Raw genomic sequence first — 27,178 nt, 5'->3', positions numbered from 1 at the left:
TACTGTAGGACCATCTACTGTTGGACTGACTACCCTGGGTACTGTAGGACCATCTACTGTTGGACTGACTACACTGGGTACTGTAGGCCATCTACTGTTGGACTGACTACCCTGGGTACTGTAGCACCATCTACTGTTTGACTGACTACCCTGGGTACTGTAGGACCATCTACTGTTGGACTGACTACCCTGGGTACTGTAGGACCATCTACTGTTGGACTGACTACCCTGGGTACTGTAACACCATCTACTGTTGGACTGACTACCCTGGGTACTGTAGCACCATCTACTGTTGGACTGACTACCCTGGGTACTGTAGGACCATCTACTGTTGGACTGACTACCCTGGGTACTGTAGCACCATCTACTTTTGGACTGACTACCCTGGGTACTGTAGGACCATCTACTGTTGGACTGACTACCCTGGGTACTGTAGGACCATCTACTGTTGGACTGACTACCCTGGGTACTGTAGGACCATCTACTGTTGGACTGACTACCCTGGGTACTGTAGCACCATCTACTGTTGGACTGACTACCCTGGGTACTGTAACACCATCTACTGTTGGACTGACTACCCTGGGTACTGTAGCACCATCTACTGTTGGACTGACTACCCTGGGTACTGTAGGACCATCTACTGTTGGACTGACTACCCTGGGTACTGTAGGACCATCTACTGTTGGACTGACTACCCTGGGTACTGTAGGACCATCTACTGTTGGACTGACTACCCTGTGTACTGTAACACCATCTACTGTTGGACTGACTACCCTGGGTACTGTAACACCATCTACTGTTGGACTGACTACCCTGGGTACTGGAGGACCATCTACTGTTGGACTGACTACCCTGGGTACTGTAACACCATCTACTGTTGGACTGACTACCCTGGGTACTGTAACACCATCTACTGTTGGACTGACTACCCTGGGTACTGTAACACCATCTACTGTTGGACTGACTACCCTGGGTACTGTAGGACCATCTACTGTTGGACTGACTACCCTGGGTACTGTAACACCATCTACTGTTGGACTGACTACCCTGGGTACTGTAGGACCATCTACTGTTGGACTGACTACCCTGGGTACTGTAGGACCATCTACTGTTGGACTGACTACCCTGGGTACTGGAGGACCATCTACTTTTGGACTGACTACCCTGGGTACTGTAACACCATCTACTGTTGGACTGACTACCCTGGGTACTGTAGGACCATCTACTGTTGGACTGACTACCCTGGGTACTGTAGGACCATCTACTGTTGGATTGACTACCCTGGGTACTGTAGCACCATCTACTGTTGGACTGACTACCCTGGGTACTGTAGGACCATCTACTGTTGGACTGACTACCCTGGGTACTGTAGGACCATCTACTGTTGGACTGACTACCCTGGGTACTGTAACACCATCTACTGTTGGACTGACTACCCTGGGTACTGTAGGACCATCTACTGTTGGACTGACTACCCTGGGTACTGTAACACCATCTACTGTTGGACTGACTACACTGGGTACTGTAGGACCATCTACTGTTGGACTGACTACCCTGGGTACTGTAGGACCATCTACTGTTGGACTGACTACCCTGGGTACTGTAGGACCATCTACTGTTGGACTGACTACCCTGGGTACTGTAGGACCATCTACTGTTGGACTGACTACCCTGGGTACTGGAGGACCATCTACTGTTGGACTGACTACCCTGGGTACTGTAACACCATCTACTGTTGGACTGACTACCCTGGGTACTGTAGGACCATCTACTGTTGGACTGACTACCCTGGGTACTGTAGGACCATCTACTGTTGGATTGACTACCCTGGGTACTGTAGCACCATCTACTGTTGGACTGACTACCCTGGGTACTGTAGGACCATCTACTGTTGGACTGACTACCCTGGGTATTGGAGGACCATCTACTGTTGGACTGACTACCCTGGGTACTGTAACACCATCTACTGTTGGACTGACTACCCTGGGTACTGTAGGACCATCTACTGTTGGACTGACTACCCTGGGTACTGTAGCACCATCTACTGTTGGACTGACTACCCTGTGTACTGTAACACCATCTACTGTTGGACTGACTACCCTGGGTACTGTAACACCATCTACTGTTGGACTGACTACCCTGGGTACTGTAACACCATCTACTGTTGGACTGACTACCCTGGGTACTGTAACACCATCTACTGTTGGACTGACTACCCTGGGTACTGTAGAACCATCTACTGTTGGACTGACTACCCTGGGTACTGTAGCACCATCTACTGTTGGACTGACTACCCTGGGTACTGTAACACCATCTACTGTTGGACTGACTACCCTGGGTACTGTAGGACCATCTACTGTTGGACTGACTACCCTGGGTACTGTAGGACCATCTACTGTTGGACTGACTACCCTGGGTACTGTAGCACCATCTACTGTTGGACTGACTACCCTGGGTACTGTAGGACCATCTACTGTTGGACTGACTACCCTGGGTACTGTAGCACCATCTACTGTTGGACTGACTACCCTGGGTACTGTAACACCATCTACTGTTGGACTGACTACCCTGGGTACTGTAGCACCATCTACTGTTGGACTGACTACCCTGGGTACTGTAGGACCATCTACTGTTGGACTGACTACCCTGGGTACTGTAGGACCATCTACTGTTGGACTGACTACACTGGGTACTGTAGGACCATCTACTGTTGGACTGACTACCCTGGGTACTGTAGCACCATCTACTGTTTGACTGACTACCCTGGGTACTGTAGGACCATCTACTGTTGGACTGACTATCCTGGGTACTGTAGGACCATCTACTGTTGGACTGACTACCCTGGGTACTGTAACACCATCTACTGTTGGACTGACTACCCTGGGTACTGTAGCACCATCTACTGTTGGACTGACTACCCTGGGTACTGTAGGACCATCTACTGTTGGACTGACTACCCTGGGTACTGTAGGACCATCTACTTTTGGACTGACTACCCTGGGTACTGTAGGACCATCTACTGTTGGACTGACTACCCTGGGTACTGTAGGACCATCTACTGTTGGACTGACTACCTTGGGTACTGGAGGACCATCTACTGTTGGACTGACTACCCTGGGTACTGTAGCACCATCTACTGTTGGACTGACTACCCTGGGTACTGTAACACCATCTACTGTTGGACTGACTACCCTGGGTACTGTAGGACCATCTACTGTTGGACTGACTACCCTGGGTACTGTAGGACCATCTACTGTTGGACTGACTACCCTGGGTACTGTAGGACCATCTACTGTTGGACTGACTACCCTGGGTACTGTAGGACCATCTACTGTTGGACTGACTACCCTGTGTACTGTAACACCATCTACTGTTGGACTGACTACCCTGGGTACTGTAACACCATCTACTGTTGGACTGACTACCCTGGGTACTGGAGGACCATCTACTGTTGGACTGACTACCCTGGGTACTGTAACACCATCTACTGTTGGACTGACTACCCTGGGTACTGTAACACCATCTACTGTTGGACTGACTACCCTGGGTACTGTAACACCATCTACTGTTGGACTGACTACCCTGGGTACTGTAGGACCATCTACTGTTGGACTGACTACCCTGGGTACTGTAACACCATCTACTGTTGGACTGACTACCCTGGGTACTGTAGGACCATCTACTGTTGGACTGACTACCCTGGGTACTGTAGGACCATCTACTGTTGGACTGACTACCCTGGGTACTGGAGGACCATCTACTGTTGGACTGACTACCCTGGGTACTGTAACACCATCTACTGTTGGACTGACTACCCTGGGTACTGTAGGACCATCTACTGTTGGACTGACTACCCTGGGTACTGTAGGACCATCTACTGTTGGATTGACTACCCTGGGTACTGTAGCACCATCTACTGTTGGACTGACTACCCTGGGTACTGTAGGACCATCTACTGTTGGACTGACTACCCTGGGTACTGTAGGACCATCTACTGTTGGACTGACTACCCTGGGTACTGTAACACCATCTACTGTTGGACTGACTACCCTGGGTACTGTAGGACCATCTACTGTTGGACTGACTACCCTGGGTACTGTAACACCATCTACTGTTGGACTGACTACACTGGGTACTGTAGGACCATCTACTGTTGGACTGACTACCCTGGGTACTGTAGGACCATCTACTGTTGGACTGACTACCCTGGGTACTGTAGGACCATCTACTGTTGGACTGACTACCCTGGGTACTGTAGGACCATCTACTGTTGGACTGACTACCCTGGGTACTGGAGGACCATCTACTGTTGGACTGACTACCCTGGGTACTGTAACACCATCTACTGTTGGACTGACTACCCTGGGTACTGTAGGACCATCTACTGTTGGACTGACTACCCTGGGTACTGTAGGACCATCTACTGTTGGATTGACTACCCTGGGTACTGTAGCACCATCTACTGTTGGACTGACTACCCTGGGTACTGTAGGACCATCTACTGTTGGACTGACTACCCTGGGTAATGGAGGACCATCTACTGTTGGACTGACTACCCTGGGTACTGTAACACCATCTACTCACATCTATTCACACGAGCACCACCATGCCTATTCCACCCATGCTCTACCAAGGTTTTCCAGCACCACCATGCCTATTCCACCCATGCTCTACCAAGGTTTTCCAGCACCACCATGCCTATTCCACCCATGCTCTACCAAGGTTTTCCAGCACCACCATGCCTATTCCACCCATGCTCTACCAAGGTTTTCCAGCACCACCATGCCTATTCCACCCATGCTCTACCAAGGTTTTCCAGCGCCACCATGCCTATTCCACCCATGCTCTACCAAGGTTTTCCAGCACACAGCTTTGACCTACTACAGTAGCTATGTTGGTATTGTACTTCAAACTATGTGTAGGCAGGTTGCTTAGGATTCAAACCTTCTCAAACAGCCTAATTCATACTCTTCAGAGGGATAATGGACTTTACAGTGCCCTGCTATTAAAATGATGTATACTGGTATATACTGTATATATATATATAATTTGGCTGTATGTATCTTTAGATATAGTCCTATTGTAAAGGTGTATTGTTGCGCCACCATCTTTATTGCAAACATAACTCACATAAGCTGACTTATGAAAATGTATGCACTCACTAACTGTAAATCGCTCTGGATAAGAGTGTCTGCTAAATGACTAAAAATGTAAAAATGTTTTTTTAAAAATAAGCTACATATTACACTATATGTACAAAAGTATGTGGACACCCATTCAAATTGGTGGATTTGGCTATGTCAGCCACAGCCGTTGCTGACAGGTGTATAAAAATCGAGCACACAGCCATGCAATCTCCATAGACAAACATTTGGCAGTAGAATGGCCCGTACTGAAGAGCTCAGTGACTTTCAACGTGACACTGCCATAGGATGCCACTTTTCCAACAAGTCAGTTTGTCAAATTTCTGTCCTGCTAGAGATGCCCCGGTCAACTGTAAATCAAATCAAATGTTATTTGTCACATACACGTGTTTAGCAGATGTTATAGCGGGTGTAGCGAAATGCTTGTGCTTCTAGCTCCGACAGTGCAGTAATATCTAACAAGTAATATCTAACAATTTCACAACATATACCCAATAAACACAAAACTAGTAAGGAATGGGATTTAAGAACATATACATATATGGACAAGCAATGACAGAGCGGCATGGACTAAGATACAGTAGAATATTATAGAATACAGTATACACATATGAGATGAGTAGTGCAAGATATGTAAACATTATTAAAGTGACTAGTGTTCCATTTCTTAAAGTGGCCAGTGATTTCAATAGGCAGCAGCAGCCTCTAATGTGCTAGTGATGGCTATTTAACAGTCTGATGGCCTTGAGATAGAAGCTATTTTTCATTCTCTCGGTCCCAGCTTTGATGCACCTGTACTGACCTCGTCTTCTGGATGATAGTGGGGTGAACAGGCAGTGGCTCGGGTGGTAATTAAACTGGCAAAACATCAGTATAGAGTCGCAATTCAACGGCTCAGACACGAGACGTACAGTTGAAGTCGTAAGTTTACCTACACCTTAGGCAAATACATTTAAACTCAGTATTTCACAATTTAATCCTAGTAAAAAGTCCCTGTCTTAGGTCAGTTAGGATCACCACTTCACTTTAAGAATGTGAAATGTCAGAATAATAGTAGAGAGAATGATTTATTTCAGCTTTTATTTCTTTCATCACATTCCCAGTGGGTCAGAAGTTTACATACACGTAATTAGTATTTGGTAGCATTGCCTTTAAATTGTTTAACTTGGGTCAAACATTTCAGGTAGCCTTCTACAAGCTTCCCACAATACGTTGGGTGAATTTTGCCCCATTCCTCCTGACAGAGCTGGTGTAACTGAGTCAGGTTTGCAAGCCTCCTTGGTCGCACACGCTTTTTCAGTTCTGCCCACACATTTTCTATAGGATTGAGGTCAGGGCTTTGTGATGGCCACTCCAATACCTTGACTTTGTTGTCCTTAAGCCATTTTGCCACAACTTTGGAAGTATGCTTGGGGTCATTGTCCATTTGGAAGACCCATTTGCGACCAAGCTTTAACTTCCTGAATGATGTCTTGAGATGTGGTCCTCTGTAGCTCAATTGGTAGAGCATGGCGCTTGTAACGCCAGGGTAGTGGGTTCGATCCCCGGGACCACCCATACGTGAAAATGTATGCACACATGACTGTAAGTCGCTTTGGATAAAAGCGTCTGCTAAATGGCATTTTATTATTATTATTATGTTGCTTCAATATATCCACATCATTTTCCTTCCTCATGATGCCATCTATTTTGTGAAGTGCACTAGTCCCTCTTGCAGCAAAGCACCCCCACAGCATGATGCTGCCACCCCCGTGCTTCACGGTTGGGATGGCGTTCTTCGGCTTGCAAGCAACCCCCTTTTTCCTCCAAACATAACGATGGTCATTATGGCCAAACAGTTCTATTTTTGTTTCATCAGACCAGAGGACATTTCTCCAAAAAGTACGATCTTTGTCCCCATGTGCAGTTGCAAACCGTAGTCTGGCCTTTTTATGGCGGTTTTGGAGCAGTGGCTTCTTCCTTGCTGAGTGGCCTTTCAGGTTATATCGATATAGGACTTGTTTAACTGTGGATATAGATACTTTTGTACCTGTTTCCTCCAGCATCTTCACAAGGTCCTTTGCCGTTGTTCTGGGATTGATTTGCACTTTTCGCACCAAAGTACGTTCATCTCTAGGAGACAGAACGCGTCTCCTTCCTGAGTGGTATGACGGCTGCGTGGTCCCATGGTGTTTATACTTGCATACTATTGTTTGTACAGATGAACGTGGTACCTTCAGGCGTTTGGAAATTGCTCCCAAGGATGAACCAGACTTGTGAAGGTCTAAAAAAAAATTCTGAGGTCTTGGCTGATTTCTTTTCATGATGTCAAGCAAAGAGGCAATGAGTTTGAAGGTAGGCCTTGAAATACATCCACATGTACACCTCCAATTGACTCAAATGATGTCAATTAGCCTATCAGAAGCTTCTAAAGCCATGATATCATTTTCTGGAATTTTCCAAGCTGTTTAAAAGGCACAGTCAACTTAGTGTACAGTGAGGGAAAAAAAGTATTTGATCCCCTGTTGATTTTGTACGTTTGCCCACTGACAAAGACATGATCAGTCTATAATTTTAATGTTATGTTTATTTGAACAGTGAGAGACAGAATAACAACAACAAAATCCAGAAAAACGCATGTCAAAAATGTTATAAATTGATTTGCATTTTAAATGAGGGAATTAAGTATTTGACCCCTCTGCAAAACATGACTTAGTACTTGGTGGAAAAACCCTTGTTGGCAATCACAGAGGTCAGATCTTTCTTGTAGTTGGCCACCAGGTTTGCACACATCTCAGGAGGGATTTTGTCCCACTCCTCTTTGCAGATCTTCTCCAAGTCATTAAGGTTTCGAGCCTGACGTTTGACAACTCGAACCTTCAGCTCCCTCCACAGATTTTCTATGGGATTAAGGTCTGGAGACTGGCTAGGCCACTCCAGGACCTTAATGTGCTTCTTCTGGAGCCACTCCTTTGTTGCCTTGGCCGTGTGTTTTGGGTCATTGTCATGCTGGAATACCCATCCACGACCCATTTTCAATGCCCTGGCTGAGGGAAGGAGGTTCTCACCCAGATTTGACGGTACATGGCCCCGACCATCGTCCCTTTGATGCGGTGAAGTTGTCCTGTCCCCTTAGCAGAAAAACACCCCCAAAGCATAATGTTTCCACCTCCATGTTTGAGAATGTGCTCCAAATCTCAGCTCGTTACCTGTATAAAAGACACCTGGGAGCCAGAAATCTTTCTGATTGAGAGGGGGTCAAATACTTATTTCCCTCATTAAAATGCAAATCAATTTATACATTTTTGGGATTTATTTTTTGTTATTCTGTCTCTCACTGTTCAAATAAACCTACCATTAAAATTATAGACTGATCATTTCTTTGTCAGTGGGCAAACGTACAAAATCTAAAACATCCAGAAAATCACATTGTATGATTTTTAAATAATTATTTTTTTTCAATGACATGTTGTGCTAAAATTAAGGTTTAAGGAAATACAGGCATGCACCACATTACTACAAGACAAAACAGCTCAATCAAGCCTGATGGTCTTGTAAGTAGAAAAGCAAAGCTTACATTCATAAAAAAAAAAATTTAAGCATGAAAAGGTAGCATTATGGGATAATGTCTTACTGTGGTGTGTGAAGAAGCCAATACTTTACCTTGTATGCGGTACAAACCACATTACTGTGGAAGCACCTCGTCTAAGAGTATGAATTAGGCTGTTTGAGAAGGTTTGAATCCTAAGCAACCTGCCTACACATAGTTTGAAGTACAATACCAACATAGCTACTGTAGTAGGTCAAAGCTGTGGGCTGGAAAACCTTGGTAGAGCATGGGTGGAATAGGCATTGTGGTGCTCATGTGAATTTCCTTTATTTTTCGGCTTCACGCCAATGCCTATTCTCACTTAAAATGTTGTTTTTTGTTTTTATTTGTATATTTGCCTCATCATCTTCATCATCATCATCATCATCTCACCTCGATGCCCTCCTTGTTGAGTGCGTACTCGTCAAAGTTGAGGATGGCGGTCTTGATGGTGCGAGGAGGAGGCAGGACGGTCAGTCCGATGTTGATGGCGTTACTCCTCTTGGAGTCCAGAACGATGACCTCCTGACGTTTACCGTCCGCCGCCGTTTTCTGATGGAACAATAGAAGGACAGACAGACAGACAGACAGACAGACAGACACAGGTTACTGAGAGGTCACAGAGGCTGTTTTCTGACTACCGTATTTACCGCACTATAAGGCGCACTTAAAAGCCTTTAATTTTCTCAAAAAACGACAGTGCGCCTTATAATCCGGAGCGCCTTATATATGGATCAATTGGTTAATTGGTTGATCCATGCTGGTTGTACACGGTGCTCAAGGCGCTCTGTCAAAATGTTTCAGCATGAAAAAACAATAAAAACAATTTAATAATAATGAAATGTTTCAGTACGACTGGTAAACTACAAAGCCGCACCGCTTGCAGCATTACGGCTACCGTAGTCAGTAAACACCGGTGCTGTGCTTACTCACAGTCCCACACCACTTGTGTGTGTATAAAGACCCCAAAATGGCACCTTTCAAGAGACACGCTTACGACGCAGAGTTCAAGCTCTAGGCTGTCGGTCACGCAGTAGAATATGGGAATAGAGCAGCAGCGAGAGAATTCAACATTAATGAATCAATGGTACGGAAGTGGAGGAAGCAAGAAGATGACCTGCGCCAAGTAAAGAAGACTAAACAGAGTTTCCGTTCAATTCGGACACTGAAGAAGAAGAATTCGATGGATTCGTGGACGGGGAATGAACTGAAAAAGTGAGCCTTACGTGTTATACGTAACTGAACAATGTTGAGTTATGCACTAACGTTTGATTTAGTGGTATCAGACTGTTTCTTTTACTACGTGTTTACTGAATCAGGGAAAAGTTCCCCTCCACGTTTGGGAGAAGAGTGAGCAAGGCTGGGAGATATTGTTAATATGCACATTAACGTTTGAACAACGTTACCATGGGAGTGAACGGAGTTGTCAGAACGCTTAATAAAGTTTGACTTTATCTGACTGTTTTGTAGACATTCCCTTTAGCACAGCTCCATCTAGTGGATGCATAACGCAACCCCAGTCAAACGTTTTACTTCAGTATCTTCTATTCTATGCGCCTTATAATCCGGTGCGCCCTAGATATGAAAACAGTTCTAAAATAGGCCATTCATTGAAGGTGCGCCTTATAATCCGGTGCGCCTTATAGTGCGGAAAATACGGTATGTCAAAATATCCGCATATTATAGTTCACTATTCATGATGCACTTTGAAAGCACTTTGCGACAACTGCTGATGTAAGGGATTTATAAATCAATTTGATTGACTGACTGACTGGATACGAGTAGTGTGCAAGACTCATTCTCTATACAGTGCATTCGGAAAGTATTCAGAGCCCTTCCCTTTTCCCACATTTTGTTACGTAACAGCTTATCTTATTCTAAAATTGATTAAATAAAACATGTTCATCCATCTACACACAATACCCCATAATGACAAAGCGAAAACTAGTTTTTAGACATTTCTGCAAATAATAAAAAAAGAAAACTGAAATACCTTATTTACATAAGTATTCAGACCCTTTGCTTTGAGACTCGAAATTGAGCTCAGGTGCATACTGTTTCAATTAATCACCCTTGAGATGTTTCTACAACTTGATTGGAGTCAACCTGTGGTAAATTCAATTGATTGGACATGATTTGGAAAGGCACACACCTGTCTATATAAGGTCCCACAGTTGACAGTGCATGGCAGAGCAAAAACCAAGCCATGAGGTTGAAGGACTTGTCCGTAGAGCTCAGAGACAGGATTGTGTCGAGGCACAGATCTGGGGAAGGGTACCAAAACATTTCTGCAGCATTGAAAGTCCCCAAGAACACAGTGGCCTCCCTCATTCTTAAATGGAAGAAGATTGGAACCACCAAGACTCTTCCTAGAGCTGGCCACCCGGTCAAACTGAGCAATTGGGGGAGAAGGGCCTTGGTCAGGGAGGTGACCAAGAACCCGATGGTCACTCTGACAGAGCTCCAGAGTTCCTCTGTGGAGATGGGAGAACCTTCCAGAAAGACAACAATCTCTGCAGCACTCCACCAATCAGGTCTTTATGGTAGAGTAGCCAGACGGAAGCCACTTCTCAGTAAAAGGCACATGACAGTCCACTTGGAGTTTGCTAAAAGTCACCTAAAGGAATCTCAGACCATGGGAAACAAGATTCTCTGGTCTGATGAAACCAAGATTGAACTCTTTGGCCTGAATGCCAAGTGTTATGTCACTACGGTGAAGCATGGTGGTGGCAGCATCATGCTGTGGGGATGTTTTTCAGCGGCAGGGACTGGAAGACTGGCCAGGATCGAGGGAAAGATGAACTGAGAAAAGTACAGAGCAATCCTTGATGAAAACCTGCTCCAGAGCCCTCAGGACCTCAGACTGGGGCGAAGGTTCACCTTCCAACAGCACAACGACCCTAAACACACAGCCAAGATAACGCAGGAGTGGCTTCGGGACAAGTCTTTGAATGTCCGTGAGTGGCCCAGCCAGAGCCTGGACTTGAACCTGATTGAACATCTCTGGAGAGACCTGAAAATAGCTGTGCAGCGACGTTCCCCATCCAACCTGACAGAGCTTGAGAGGATCTGCGGAGAAGAATGGGAGAAACTCCCCAAATACAGGTGTGCCAAGCTTGTAGTGTCATACCCAAGAAGACTTGAGGCTGTAATTGCTGCCAAAGGTGCTTCAACAAAGTACTGAGTAAAGGGTCTGTGTAAATGTGATATTTCTGTTTCTTTTATTTGTAATCAATTTGCAAATATTTCAAAAAAACTGTTTTTGCTTTGTCATTATGGGGTAATGTGTGTAGATTGATGAGGGAAAAAAAACAATTTAAAAAGTCAAGGGGTCTCGCCCTCCATTTGGCAAATCTGACCATACCTCTATCCTCCAGATTTCTGCTTACAAGCAAAAACTCAAACAGGAAGTACCAGTGAAGTGCTCAATACGGAAGTGGTCCTATGAAGCAGATGCTAAGCTACGGGACTGTTTTGCTAGCACAGACTGGAATATGTTCTGGGATTCATCCAATGGAGTTTACCACATCAGTCACCGGCTTCATTAATAAGTGCATCAACGACGTCGTCCCCACAGTATAACCTGTCTAACTGACTACCGCTCCAAAGCCATGAAATGCTTTGAAAGGCTGGTCATGGCTCACATCAACACCATTATCCCAGAAACCCTGGATGCATACCACTCCAACAGATCCACAGATGACACAATCTCTATTGCACTCCACACTGCCCTTTCCCACCTGGACAAAAGGAACACTTATGTGAGAATGCTGTTCATTGACTACAGCTCAGCGTTCAACACCATAGTGCCCTCAAAGCTCATCACTAAGCTAAGGACCCTGGGACTTAGCACTTCCCTCTGCAACTGGATCTTGGACTTCCTGACGGGCCGCACCCAGGTGGTGAGGGTAGGCAACAACACATCTGCCACACTGACCCTCAACATGGGGGCCCCTCAGGGGTGCGTGCTCAGTCCCCTCCAACACCATCATTAAGTTTGCAGACGACAAGACGGTGGTAGGCCTGATCACCGACGATGGTGAGACAGCCTATAGGGAGGAGGTCAGAGAACTGGCAGTGTGGTGCCAGGACAACAACGTCTCCCTCAGCGTCAGCAAGACAATGGATCTTATCGTGGACTACAGGAAAACGGAGGGCCGAACACGCCCCCATTCACATTGACGGGGCTGTAGTGAAGCGTGTTGACAGCGTCAAGTTCTTTGGTGTCTGCATCACTAAGGGTCTATCATGGTCCAAACACACCAACACAGCCGTGAAGAGGGCACGACAATGACTTTACCCCTCAGGAGGCTGAAAAGATGTGGCATGGGCACTCAGATCCTCAAAAAGTTATACAGCTGCACCATTGAGAGCATCTTGACTGGCTGCATCACCGCTTGGTACGGCAACAGCTCTGCAGTCAACCACAAGGCGCTACAGAGGGTAGTGCGTACGGCCCAGTACATCACTGGGGCCGAACTCCCTGCCATCCAGGACCTCTATACCAGGCGGTGTCAAAAGGAAGGCCCAAATACTCTAGCCATCCAAGTCATAGACTGTTCTCTCTGCTACCGCACGGCAAATGGTAACGGAGCGCCAAGTCTGGGATCAAAATGCTCCTGAATAGCTTCTACCCCGACGCCATAAGACTGCTGAACAGTTAATCAAATGGCCACCCGGACTAAACACATCACAGGTTGGTGGCACCTTAATTGGGGAGTACGGGCTCGTGGTAATGGCTGGAGCGGAATTAGTGGAATGGTATCAAATACGTCAAACACATGGTTTCCAGGTGTTTGATTCCATTCCATTTGCTCCGTTTCAGCCATTAGTATGAGCCGTCCTCCCCTCAGCCGGCTCCACTGATTTGACCCCCTTTAGTATTTATTTATTGTAATTTTTTTTGCACTGACTCTCTTGTACTGGCTCACGCACTCAAAACATACTACACTGACACTCCAACACACACACACACACACACACACACACACACACACACACACACACACACACACACACACACACACACACCAGTGTCGGTTGATGCTGTTTAAGATGAGACCCCTGATCACACGCAAACACAGTTCACTTTCATCGCAGCCACATACAAAACAGCATGATCACTTGATTCTCGCACCTCCTCTCACATTTTTCCCTTCGATTACGGACTTCAGTGCACAACACATCAGCTGTCTGTGACCAGGCCCAAAAAAATATTTCCAAGCCAAACCTTTATTCTGTATCTTAACCGCTAACCGCTACACACAGCTTACATCATTGCCAACATTATTAGCTAACGTCCTAGTCAACATAGCCACTAGAACTAACACGTTAGTAAACCCGCTACAATCATGCAGTACACAGTGTACAGTCAGCAAGCAGTTTAGCAGTTACACCGGTGGGCCCCTGGTGGCAATCATTTAATAAAACCAAAAAGCTTACCTTGACTTGGAAGAGTTCCAGTGTTGGATAGCCATAGCCATAGAAATTCCCTGAGGAGGATGGTCCTCCCCTTCCTCCTCTGAGGAGCCTCCACTGACTCACACTCACACATAGACACACTTTCACACTCTTCACACACACTGCTACTAGTCTGTTTATTTTATATCCTGATTGCCTAGTCACTTATACCCTATAGACCTACATGTGCGTACTGTATTACCTCAATTACCTCGTACTCCTGCACATTGACTCAGTACGGGTACCCCTTTGTATATAGCCTTGTTATTGTTTTTATGGTGTTACTGTCTCCTTTTTCATTTAGCAAATATTTTTCTTACTTTTTAACTCTGCAATGTTGGTAACGGGCTCGTAAGTAAGCATTTCACTGTAAAGTCTACGCCTGTTGTATGTGACAAATAACATTGTATTTTATTTGTATCTCTCTCTCTGCTAGTCTAATGTCTGGGATTCCAGTGAGATGTTAAACTAGGAGACGTACGGAGTCAACTCCACCTATGGCTTCCTCTCCGTGTACACGTGAGTATCCTCCCTTCAGCTCCTTAATCTCTAAATGGCTAAATCAATGCCTGGAATTTTAATTTAGGAGCACCAGTGCGCCTAGAAATATTAAGTATTCTAGCTTTATTACCACATATCGTTTTCATTGCCCGGCAACAACATTTGTTTCTGTTTTCTTACATTTCTTCAACTGACACGCTGACCACACCGCTCCCGTCGTGTGCGCGAGCATTGCAAAATAAATGTACACATACATGTTATTCAATCACTGCACCCACACTGATCGTGCGCGTCAACGAGCGTCTGCGTAGCCAGGCGCTAAAATAGAACTTGCTTCTATTTGTGTCGCTTGACGCGCTGCAAGTCCCGCCTCTCCCATACCCACGTGGGTGATTGAAAGATGAACTGAGGTCCACACTCCAGTCCAGTTGGTGGTGGTAATGCACCTTAAAGTTGGTTGCCAACCGCCATATAAAGTCCAAAGAAGAAGACTAAAGGAGGAGAGATTACTAGAAACTAACTCTGTTTCCACTTTTATCTGTGGATTAATTGTTGGAGTAGAGGACCGTGTGCATTTCAGGTCAAATAAAAACCCAATGTTTATATCCCAGGAAAAATTAGCTAGCAACAGCAAGCTAGCTAGCTAAATTGGCATAAATGTTTCGTGCTTTTCGACCTGTCCCCAAATTAATATAGTTGGTTAAGAGTTCATTTTGATATTTCAACCTGCGTGTCCTGATCGCGTCTGGTGTGGGTGGACAAAATCAACATGCGGGCGATGATGCACGCGTGCGGTCTGGTTAGCGTGTTAGGCACACACACGGTCAGCGTAGAGCCCTGTGTATTTATACTGGTATAACTTACTGATAAGACCAATGTCAAATTTTCTCTCCTTCCCATCTATCCATCTCTCCCCCCTCAGTGTTCCTCTGGAGAGGCCTGCCTAGAATGAATGTGACCGAGGGCAACCCTCCAATGTTTTCGGGCTATATGAGAGAGCGAGTGGCTAGGTTTCAGTTTTGCATCCGGTACATAGAACAGATAGATCTCCAATGAGGTCATGCTGCATTTCTCACTTTGAATGAGACTGTGTGAACTGTAATCCTAACTCTGTTTCTCCTTCAACAAAAAAATGAAATATTTACCCTGTTAGCCTCCATGTAATCAGTTAGCTTTCCTTCATAATTACATCAACATCACTTCTCTCAGATATTCAAACGGAAGGCACTTTTGATAGCCAATTGTCCTCGGTCATTCGAACGTCACTGTTCACAAATTAGTGGGATTTCTTAAATGTCCTCTTAGAGAATCTCTACGGGAGAATGCGACATTTCTATACATCCTTCCAGCAAGAAAACTAGTGAGCAGATCATCTGCTGACCATTTAAGGAACTGAGTTCTCAACCGATGTGCCAAATTTCGTTCCATAATTACATTTGTACATTTTAGTCATTTTAGCAGACGCTCTTATCCAGAGCGACTTACAGTTAGTGAGTGCATACATTTTTCATACTGTGGAGTATTGACGGAGAAATAACAAGGGGAAAAACTCACTTTAACATGCTGGCTGAAAACCTATAATGACATCCTGGTCACATTAAACATCCTGGTCGCATCAACCAGTTATAACATCCTGGTCGCATCAACCAGTTATAACATCCTGGTCGCATCAACCAGTTATAACATCCTGGTCGCGTCAACCACTTATAACATCCTGGTCGCATCAACCAGTTATAACATCCTGGTCACATCAACCAGTTATAACATCCTGGTCACATCAACCAGTTATAACATCCTGGTCACATCAACCAGTTATAACATCCTGGTCACATCAACCAGTTATAACATTAAACAGTACAGGTGCTAAGACCCACCTGCCACCCCCGCCACTGCCCCACCCAGCCCCTCCATCTGCGCCCCCCGCAAATTTAACAACAGTTGTGGTTTTGAGCAGTGTCTATAATTAAAAAGTGCCAGAGGCTAGCATTGAGCCCCCAGTCTCTCCTATCCAGACCTTACCTATTATAGGATATTAGGGGGTTTACGGGGCCTTCCACGGAAGGATCCGTCTACACACACGTAGACAAGGCTTTAACGTGATAGTTGAATTCTCATGAACTTTAGCTGTGGTCCCTTCAGTCTTGATGTCTAACATACTGTACTTGTTAGGTTGTATTTTGAGTGGACAAGGTGTGTGTGGTTACCTTGGTGACAGGTATCTCCTTGGACTTGGTCTGGAAGAGGTGTTCTAGTCTGGACGTGTCTATCTTGACTGGCTCTAGTTTGAACCACAGAGAGTCTCCACTGCTCCTGCTGCTAATGTCCTGGTAGTCTGACGGACGCACCTGGAACACAACATCAACCAATAGATTAATGACCTGGAACACAACATCAACCAATAGATTAATGACCTGGAACACAACATCAACCAATAGATTAATGACCTGGAACACAACATCAACCAATAGATTAATGACCTGGAACACAACATCAACCAATAGATTAATGACCTGGAACACAACCACAACCAATAGATTAATGACCTGGAACACAACCAATAGATTAATGACCTGGAACACAACCACAACCAATAGATTAATGACTTGGAACACAACCACAACCAATAGATTAATGACCTGGAACACAACCACAACCAATATATTAATGACCTGGAACACAACATCAACCAATAGATTAATGACCTGGACACAACCACAACCAATAGATTAATGACCTGGAACACAACCACAACCAATAGATTAATGACCTGGAACACAACCACAACCAATATATTAATGACCTGGAACACAACATCAACCAATATATTAATGACCTGGACACAACATCAACCAATAGATTAATTACCTGGAACGTAACCACAACCAATAGATTAATGACCTGGAACACAACCACAACCAATAGATTAATGACCTGGAACACAACATCAACCAATAGATTAATGACCTGGAACACAACATCAACCAATAGATTAATGACCTGGAACAAAACCACAACCAATAGATTAATGACCTGGAACACAACATCAACCAATAGATTAATGACCTGGAACACAACCACAACCAATAGATTAATGACCTGGAACACAACATCAACCAATATATTAATGACCTGGAACACAACATCAACCAATAGATGAATGACCTGGAACACAACCACAACCAATATATTAATGACCTGGACACAACAACAACCAATAGATTAATGACATGGACACAACCAATAGATTAATGACCTGGAACACAACCACAACCAATAGATTAATGACCTGGAACACAACCACAACCAATATAGTAATGACCTGGACACAACCACAACCAATAGATTAATGACCTGGAACACAACCACAACCAATATATTAATGACCTGGACACAACCACAACCAATAGATTAATGACCTGGAACAAAACCACAACCAATATATTAATGACCTGGAACACAACCACGACCAATAGATTAATGACCTGGACACAACCAATAGATTAATGACCTGGAACACAACCACAACCAATAGATGAATGACCTGGAACACAACCACAACCAAAAGATTAATGACATGGAACACAACCACGACCAATAGATTAATGACCTGGAAACAACCACAACCAATAGATTAATGACCTGGAACACAACCACAACCAATAGATTAATGACCTGGAAACAACCACAACCAATAGATTAATGACCTGGAAACAACCACAACCAATAGATGAATGACCTGGAACACAACCACAACCAATAGATTAATGACCTGGACACAACCACAACCAATAGATTAATGACCTGGAGCACAACCACAACCAATAGATTCCTGACCTGGAACACAACCACAACCAATAGATTAATGACCTGGAACACAACCACAACCAATAGATTAATGAGCTGGAACACAACCACAACCAATAGATTAATGAGCTGGAACACAACCACAACCAATAGATTAATGAGCTGGAACACAACCACAACCAATAGATTAATGAGCTGGAACACAACCACAACCAATAGATTAATGAGCTGGAACACAACCACAACCAATAGATTAATGATCTGGAACACAACCACAACCAATAGATTAATGACCTGGACACAACCACAACCAATAGATGAATGACCTGGAACACAAACACAACCAATATATTAATGACCTGGAACACAACCACAACCAATAGATTAATTACCTGGAACACAACCACGACCAATAGATTAATGACCGTGACACAACGACAACCAATAGTTTAATGACCTGGAACACAACAACAACCAATAGATGAATGACCTGGACACAACCATAACCAATAGATTAATGACCTGGAACACAACCACAACCAATAGATTAATGACCTGGACACAACCAGAACCAATAGATTAATGAGCTGGAACACAACCACAACCAATAGATTAATGAGCTGGAACAAAACCACAACCAATAGATTAATGAGCTGGAACAAAACCACAACCAATAGATTAATGACCTGGAACACAACCACAACCAATAGATTAATGACCTGGAACACAACCACAACCAATATATTAATGACCTGGAACACAACATCAACCAATATATTAATGACCTGGACACAACATCAACCAATAGATTAATGACCTGGAACGTAACCACAACCAATAGATTAATGACCTGGAACACAACCACAACCAATAGATTAATGACCTGGAACACAACATCAACCAATAGATTAATGACCTGGAACACAACATCAACCAATAGATTAATGACCTGGAACAAAACCACAACCAATAGATTAATGACCTGGAACACAACATCAACCAATAGATTAATGACCTGGACACAACAACAACCAATAGATTAATGACATGGACACAACCAATAGATTAATGACCTGGAACACAACCACAACCAATAGATTAATGACCTGGAACACAACCACAACCAATATAGTAATGACCTGGACACAACCACAACCAATAGATTAATGACCTGGAACACAACCACAACCAATATATTAATGACCTGGACACAACCAAAACCAATAGATTAATGACCTGGAACACAACCACAACCAATATATTAATGACCTGGAACACAACCACGACCAATAGATTAATGACCTGGACACAACCAATAGATTAATGACCTGGAACACAACCACAACCAATATATTAATGACCTGGAACACAACATCAACCAATATATTAATGACCTGGACACAACATCAACCAATAGATTAATGACCTGGAACGTAACCACAACCAATAGATTAATGACCTGGAACACAACCACAACCAATAGATTAATGACCTGGAACACAACATCAACCAATAGATTAATGACCTGGAACACAACATCAACCAATAGATTAATGACCTGGAACAAAACCACAACCAATAGATTAATGACCTGGAACACAACATCAACCAATAGATTAATGACCTGGACACAACAACAACCAATAGATTAATGACATGGACACAACCAATAGATTAATGACCTGGAACACAACCACAACCAAAAGATTAATGACATGGAACACAACCACGACCAATAGATTAATGACCTGGACACAACCACAACCAATAGATTAATGACCTGGAACACAACCACAACCAATAGATTAATGACCTGGAAACAACCACAACCAATAGATTAATGACCTGGAAACAACCACAACCAATAGATGAATGACCTGGAACACAACCACAACCAATAGATTAATGACCTGGACACAACCACAACCAATAGATTAATGACCTGGAGCACAACCACAACCAATAGATTCATGACCTGGAACACAACCACAACCAATAGATTAATGACCTGGAACACAACCACAACCAATAGATTAATGAGCTGGAACACAACCACAACCAATAGATTAATGAGCTGGAACACAACCACAACCAATAGATTAATGAGCTGGAACACAACCACAACCAATAGATTAATGAGCTGGAACTCAACCACAACCAATAGATTAATGAGCTAGAACACATCCACAACCAATAGATTAATGATCTGGAACACAACCACAACCAATAGATTAATGACCTGGACACAACCACAACCAATAGATGAATGACCTGGAACACAACCACAACCAATATATTAATGACCTGGAACACAACCACAACCAATAGATTAATGACCTGGAAACAACCACGACCAATAGATTAATGACCGTGACACAACGACAACCAATAGTTTAATGACCTGGAACACAACAACAACCAATAGATGAATGACCTGGACACAACCATAACCAATAGATTAATGACCTGGAACACAACCACAACCAATAGATTAATGACCTGGACACAACCAGAACCAATAGATTAATGAGCTGGAACACAACCACAACCAATAGATTAATGAGCTGGAACAAAACCACAACCAATAGATTAATGAGCTGGAACAAAACCACAACCAATAGATTAATGACCTGGAACACAACCACAACCAAAAGATTAATGACCTGGAACACAACCACGACCAATAGATTAATGACATTGACACAACAACAACCAATAGTTTAATGACCTGGAACACAACAACAACCAATAGATGAATGACCTGGACACAACCATAACCAATAGATGAATGACCTGGAACACAACCACAACCAATAGATTAATGACCTGGACACAACCACAACCAATAGATTAATGAGCTGGAACACAACCACAACCAATAGATTAATGAGCTGGAACAAAACCACAACCAATAGATTAATGACCTGGAACACAACCACAACCAATAGATTAATGACCTGGAACACAACCACAACCAATAGATTAATGACCTGGACACAACCACAACCAATAGATTAATGACCTGGAACACAACCACAACCAAAAGATCAATGACCTGGAACACAACCACGACCAATAGATTAATGACATTGACACAACAACAACCAATAGATGAATGACCTGGACACAACCATAACCAATAGATTAATGACATTGACACAACAACAACCAATAGATTAATGACCTGGACACAACCACAACCAATAGATTAATGACCTGGAACACAACCACAACCAATATATTAATGACCTGGACACAACCACAACCAATAGATTAATGACCTGGAACACAACCACAACCAATAGATTAATGACCTGGAACACAACCACAACCAATAGATTAATGACCTGGAACACAACCACAACCAATAGATTAATGACCTGGAACACAACCACGACCAATAGATGAATGACCTGGACACAACCAATAGATGAATGACCTGGACACAACCACAACCAATAGATTAATGACCTGGAACACAACCACAACCAATACATTAATGACCTGGAACACAACATCAACCAATAGATGAATGACCTGGAACACAACCAATAGATTAATGACCTGGACACAACCTCAACCAATAGATTAATGACCTGGACACAACCAAAACCAATAGATTAAAGACCTGGAACACAACCACAACCAATAGATTAATGACCTGGAACACAACAAATAGATTAATGACCTGGACACAACCTCAACCAATAGATTAATGACCTGGACACAACCAAAACCAATAGATTAATGACCTGGAACACAACCACAACCAATAGATTAATGACCTGGAACACAACCACAACCAATAGATTAATGACCTGGAACACAACCAATAGATTAATGACCTGGACACAACCACAACCAATAGATAAATGACCTGGAACACAACCACAACCAATAGATAAATGACCTGGAACACAACCACAACCAATAGATGAATGACCTGGAACACAACCATAACCAATAGATTGATGACCTGGACACAACCACAACCAATAGATGAATGACCTGGAACACAACCACAACCAATACATTAATGACCAGGAACACAACCACAACCAATAGATGAATGACCTGGAACACAACCATAACCAATAGATTAATGACCTGGACACAACCACAACCAATAGATTAATGACCTGTAACACAACCTCAACCAATATATTAATGACCTGGAACACAACCTCAACCAATATATTAATGACCTGGACACAACCTCAACCAATAGATTAATGACCTGGAACACAACCACAACCAATAGATTAATGACCTGGAACACAACCACAACCAATATATTAATGACCTGGAACACAACATCAACCAATAGATTAATGACCTGGAACACAACCACAACCAATAGATTAATGACCTGGACACAACAACAACCAATAGATTAATGACCTGGAACACAACATCAACCAATAGATTAATGACCTGGAACACAACCACAACCAATAGATTAATGACCTGGACACAACAACAACCAATAGATTAATGACCTGGAACACAACATCAACCAATAGATTAATGACCTGGAACACAACCACAACCAATATATTAATGACTTGGACACAACCACAACCAATAGATTAATGACCTGGAACACAACCATAACCAATAGATGAATGACCTGGACACAACCACAACCAATAGATTAATGACCTGGAACACAACCACAACCAATAGATGAATGACCTGGACACAACCACAACCAATAGATTAATGACCTGGACACAACCACAACCAATAGATTAATGACCTGGAACACAACCACAACCAATAGATTAATGACCTGGAACACAACCACAACCAATATATTAATGACCTGGAACACAACCACAACCAATAGATTAATGACCTGGAACACAACCACAACCAATAGATTAATGACCTGGAACACAACCATAACCAATAGATGAATGACCTGGACACAACCACAACCAATAGATTAATGACCTGGAACACAACCACAACCAATAGATGAATGACCTGGACACAACCACAACCAATACATTAATGACTTGGACACAACCACAACCAATAGATTAATGACCTGGAACACAACCACAACCAATAGATTAATGACCTGAACACAACCACAACCAATACATTAATGACTTGGACACAACCACAACCAATATATTAATGACTTGGACACAACCATAACCAATAGATTAATGGATATTTGAATGGATAGTGTTCGGTAAAGGATCAATTATCAGGCATTGGCAGCAAAGCATGATTTTGCTGACTACACATGATTGAAACCCAAGTACAAGAAGATGTTTTGGCTGCATGACCTTTTCAAGACGAGTCTCCATTCAATCCCTTAACACTGTATATGTTTAACCCCTTAGGGACAGAACCACAGGTTCTGCATTAACTCACAACCAATATATTAATGGATGGAATCAGTAAATGTGATTTATCTTGCTCAAGGCACACTGTAATGTAAAAGAGTAACGCCAGCAATGATAGAAGATTGAATGCCAAATAAAAGGGGATTGAAAGGAGCCTGTTTCGATAAAATGTTCCCTTTAAATACTGCTCCAAGTTCAACCCTTAAGAGAGTTGTCTAGAAACACCCACCTCACTCCAGAACAACCTGATAGTCTTCTTCTTCTGGAACAGAGGTGGTTCTGAAGGAGGTGGAGGGGCGGAGGCCGTGGGGGAGAAGGGGGGTTGAGGAGGCACGGAGGGTGGTGGCTGGCAGCCGAACAGGGGTGGGGGAGGAGGGCAGTAAGGGTTAGGGAGGTAGGGGTTGGGGGGTGGGGGAGGAGGGGGACACAGAGAGTCTGAACCTCCCATCAGACCGGCATCCAGAATGTCTTCGTCGTCTTCTTCTTTCAGGTCCGTGAAGTCAATGTCTCCGATGCGCAGCTCCCTAGGACTGGCCAGGAGCTGGTCCCAGATGGTATCTGACTCCTTCTTAGGGGGAGGTGGAGGGGGCTTCTCTTGTTCTACAACGGGGGCCTTGTGACGGGGAATATGGAGGAGGGGGTGAGGCGAGCCCAGTCCCTTTACTAGATCGCCGAAACGTTCAGCGAACACTCTGACGTTTGAGTGAGATTCTGTTTTTTTCGGGTGTTTTTCTGGGGAGTCGTTTTTCGGGGCGCTCTTGCTCTCCTCTCCCTCGCCAGGCGGTCGGACGGCTTCCTGGTTGGCCTTTCCCGCCACTCCTTTCTCCTTCACCCTCTCCTCCTCCTCCTCCTCGCTCTGGGAGTAGAGCATGTCCATGAAGCGTTTGCTGTTGAGGATGTTGCTGCACCGTTCATTCACATCCACCTCCTCAACACTCTGGGTCCACTGACCTGCATGGAGAGACAATGGGAAACAATGGGAGTGATATACTGTAGGTGACATAGCTCATTTTCACATTGGCCATTAAATGCTGTGACTACGTCTCTGTGATTGGCAGTGGATTCTGAATGGAATATACTACTGAAGTGACCTATCGGATCCTCTAAAGTTGCCGTTAGTAAATGTACCTCTCTCTCTCTCTCTCTCTCTCTCTCTCTCTCTCTCTCTCATTGCTCCCCCTCTCCTCTCTCTCTCACACATTGCTCCCCCTCTCCTCTCTCGCTCTCTCTCACACCTTTCTCATTGCTCCCCCTCTCCTCTCTCTCACCTTTCTCATTGCTCCCCCTCTCCAGGGTACTGCTGGATGCCGAGCAGTTGTCTTTCTCATTAACGTCTTCATTCTGTCGTTCCTTGTCGCTCAGGATCCCACTGTCCTCCTCCCCGTCCTCCCTCTCCTCTTCTCTTGTTTCTTCCTTTACTTCCTCTGCTTCCTGTTCAGGCTCTTCTCTTTTCTTATTTTCCTCTTCTACCTCTTCTGCCTCCTCCTCTTCTGCCTCCTCCTCTTCTGCCTCCTCCTCTTCTGCCTCCTCCTCTTCTGCCTCCTCCTCTTCTGCCTCCTCCTCTTCTGGTTCTAGACAGGCAGTGAAGTCCTCTGGCTTCAGTTGTTCTGTTCCACAGCAAAGAGGAGAGAGAACCACAGGTTACAAACTCAAGTAAACACACAAATATTATCTCAATTCAATTCAATTTCAGGCTTTACTGACAATGGGAAACTTATGTTTACATTGCCAAAGCAAATGAAATAGATAATAAACAAAAGTGAAATAAACAATAACAAATTAACAGTGAACATTACACTCACAAAAGTTCCAAAAGAGTAAAGACATTTCAAATGTCATTATGTCTATATACAGTGTTGTAACAATGTACAAATAGTTAAAGTACAAAAGGGAAAATAAATAAACATAAATATGGATTGTATTTACAATGGTGTTTGTTCTTCACTGGTTGCCCTTTTCTTGTGGCAACAGGTCACAAATCTTGCTGCCGTGATGGCACACTGTGGTTTTTCACCCAATAGATAAGGGAGTTTATCAAAATTGGGTTTGTTTTCAAATTCTTTGTGGGTCTGTGTATTCTGAGGGAAATATGTGTCTCTAATATGGTCATACATTTGGCAGGAGGTTAGGAAAGGTAGCTCAGTTGCCACCTCATTTTGTGGGCAGTGTGCACATAGCCTGTCTTCTCTTGAGAGCCATGTCTGCCTACGGTGGCCTCTCTCAATAGCAAGGCTATGCTCACTAAGTCTGTACATAGTCAAAGATTTCCTAGATTTTGGGTCAGTCAAAGTGGTCAGGTATTCTACCACTGTGTACTCTCTGTTTAGGGCCAAATAGCATTCTAGTTTGCTCAGTTTTTTTGTAAATTCCAGAGCAAGTCATTCTCTTTTTGTTTTCTCATGATTTGGTTGGGTCTAATTGTGTTGTTGTCCTGGGGCTCTGTGGGGTCTGTTTGTGCTTGTGAACAGAGCCCCAGGACCAGCTTGCTTAGGGGACTCTTCTCCAGCTTTGTTATGGAATGTTTGGGAATCACTTCCTTTTAGGTGGTTGTAGAGTTTAACGGCTCTTTTCTGGATTTTGATAATTAGCGGGTATCGGCCTAATTCTGCTCTGCATGCATTATTTGGTGTTTTATGTTGTACACAGAGGATATATTTGTGGGCAATGGGTTCTATAACTGATTCAAGTATTTTTAGGCAGATCCTATTTGGTATGTCAAATTTGATGTTCCTTTTGATGGCAAGGAAGGCCCTTTTTGCATTGTCTCAGAATCTGTGCAGAAGATCTACGTGCTGCTGTAGGCCCTCCTTGGTTGGGGACAGAAGCACCAGTTCATCAGCAAATAGTAGACATTTGACTTCAGATTCTAGTAGGGTGAGGCCGGGTGCTGCAGACTGTTCTAGTGCCCTCGCCAATTCATTGACATAAATGTTGAAGAGGGTGGGGCTTAAGCTGCATCCCTGTCTCACCCCACGGCCCTGTGGAAAGAAATGTGTGTGTTTTTTGCCATTTTTAACCCCACACTTTTTGTTTGTGTACATGGATTTTATAATGTCGTATGTTTTTCCCCCAACACCACTTTCCATCAATATGTATAGCAGACCCTCATGCCAAATTGAGTCAAAAGCTTTTTTGAAATCAACAAAGCATGAGAAGACTTTGCCTTTGTTTTGGTTTGTTTGTTTGTTAATTAGGGTGTGCAGGGTAAATACATGGTCTGTCGTACGGTAATTTGGTAAAAGGCCAATTTGACATTTGCTCAGTACATTGTTTTCACTGAGGAAATGTACGAGTCTGCTGTTAATGATAATGCAGAGGATTTTCCCAAGGTTGCTGTTGAT

General features: G+C 43.8%; 1 protein-coding gene across 1 annotated transcript in view; it reads right to left on the bottom strand.

The window, feature by feature from the left end:
* Positions 1 to 27,178, bottom strand: part of LOC121538524 (FH1/FH2 domain-containing protein 3) — a 157,030-nt gene that overhangs the window by 16,814 nt on the left and 113,038 nt on the right. The window contains exons 14-17 of the mRNA XM_041846639.2: positions 25,106 to 25,444; positions 24,067 to 24,788; positions 16,878 to 17,018; positions 9,106 to 9,264 (exon numbers count right to left, since the gene is read on the bottom strand). Coding sequence (XP_041702573.2) covers positions 9,106 to 9,264; positions 16,878 to 17,018; positions 24,067 to 24,788; positions 25,106 to 25,444 — 1,361 coding nt within the window. The remainder of the gene's footprint in view (positions 1 to 9,105; positions 9,265 to 16,877; positions 17,019 to 24,066; positions 24,789 to 25,105; positions 25,445 to 27,178) is intronic.

Source organism: Coregonus clupeaformis, chromosome 24 (assembly GCF_020615455.1).
Source record: "Coregonus clupeaformis isolate EN_2021a chromosome 24, ASM2061545v1, whole genome shotgun sequence".
In the NCBI taxonomy this organism is placed as follows: domain Eukaryota; kingdom Metazoa; phylum Chordata; class Actinopteri; order Salmoniformes; family Salmonidae; genus Coregonus; species Coregonus clupeaformis.
This window is presented reverse-complemented; position numbering and strand designations above follow the sequence as displayed.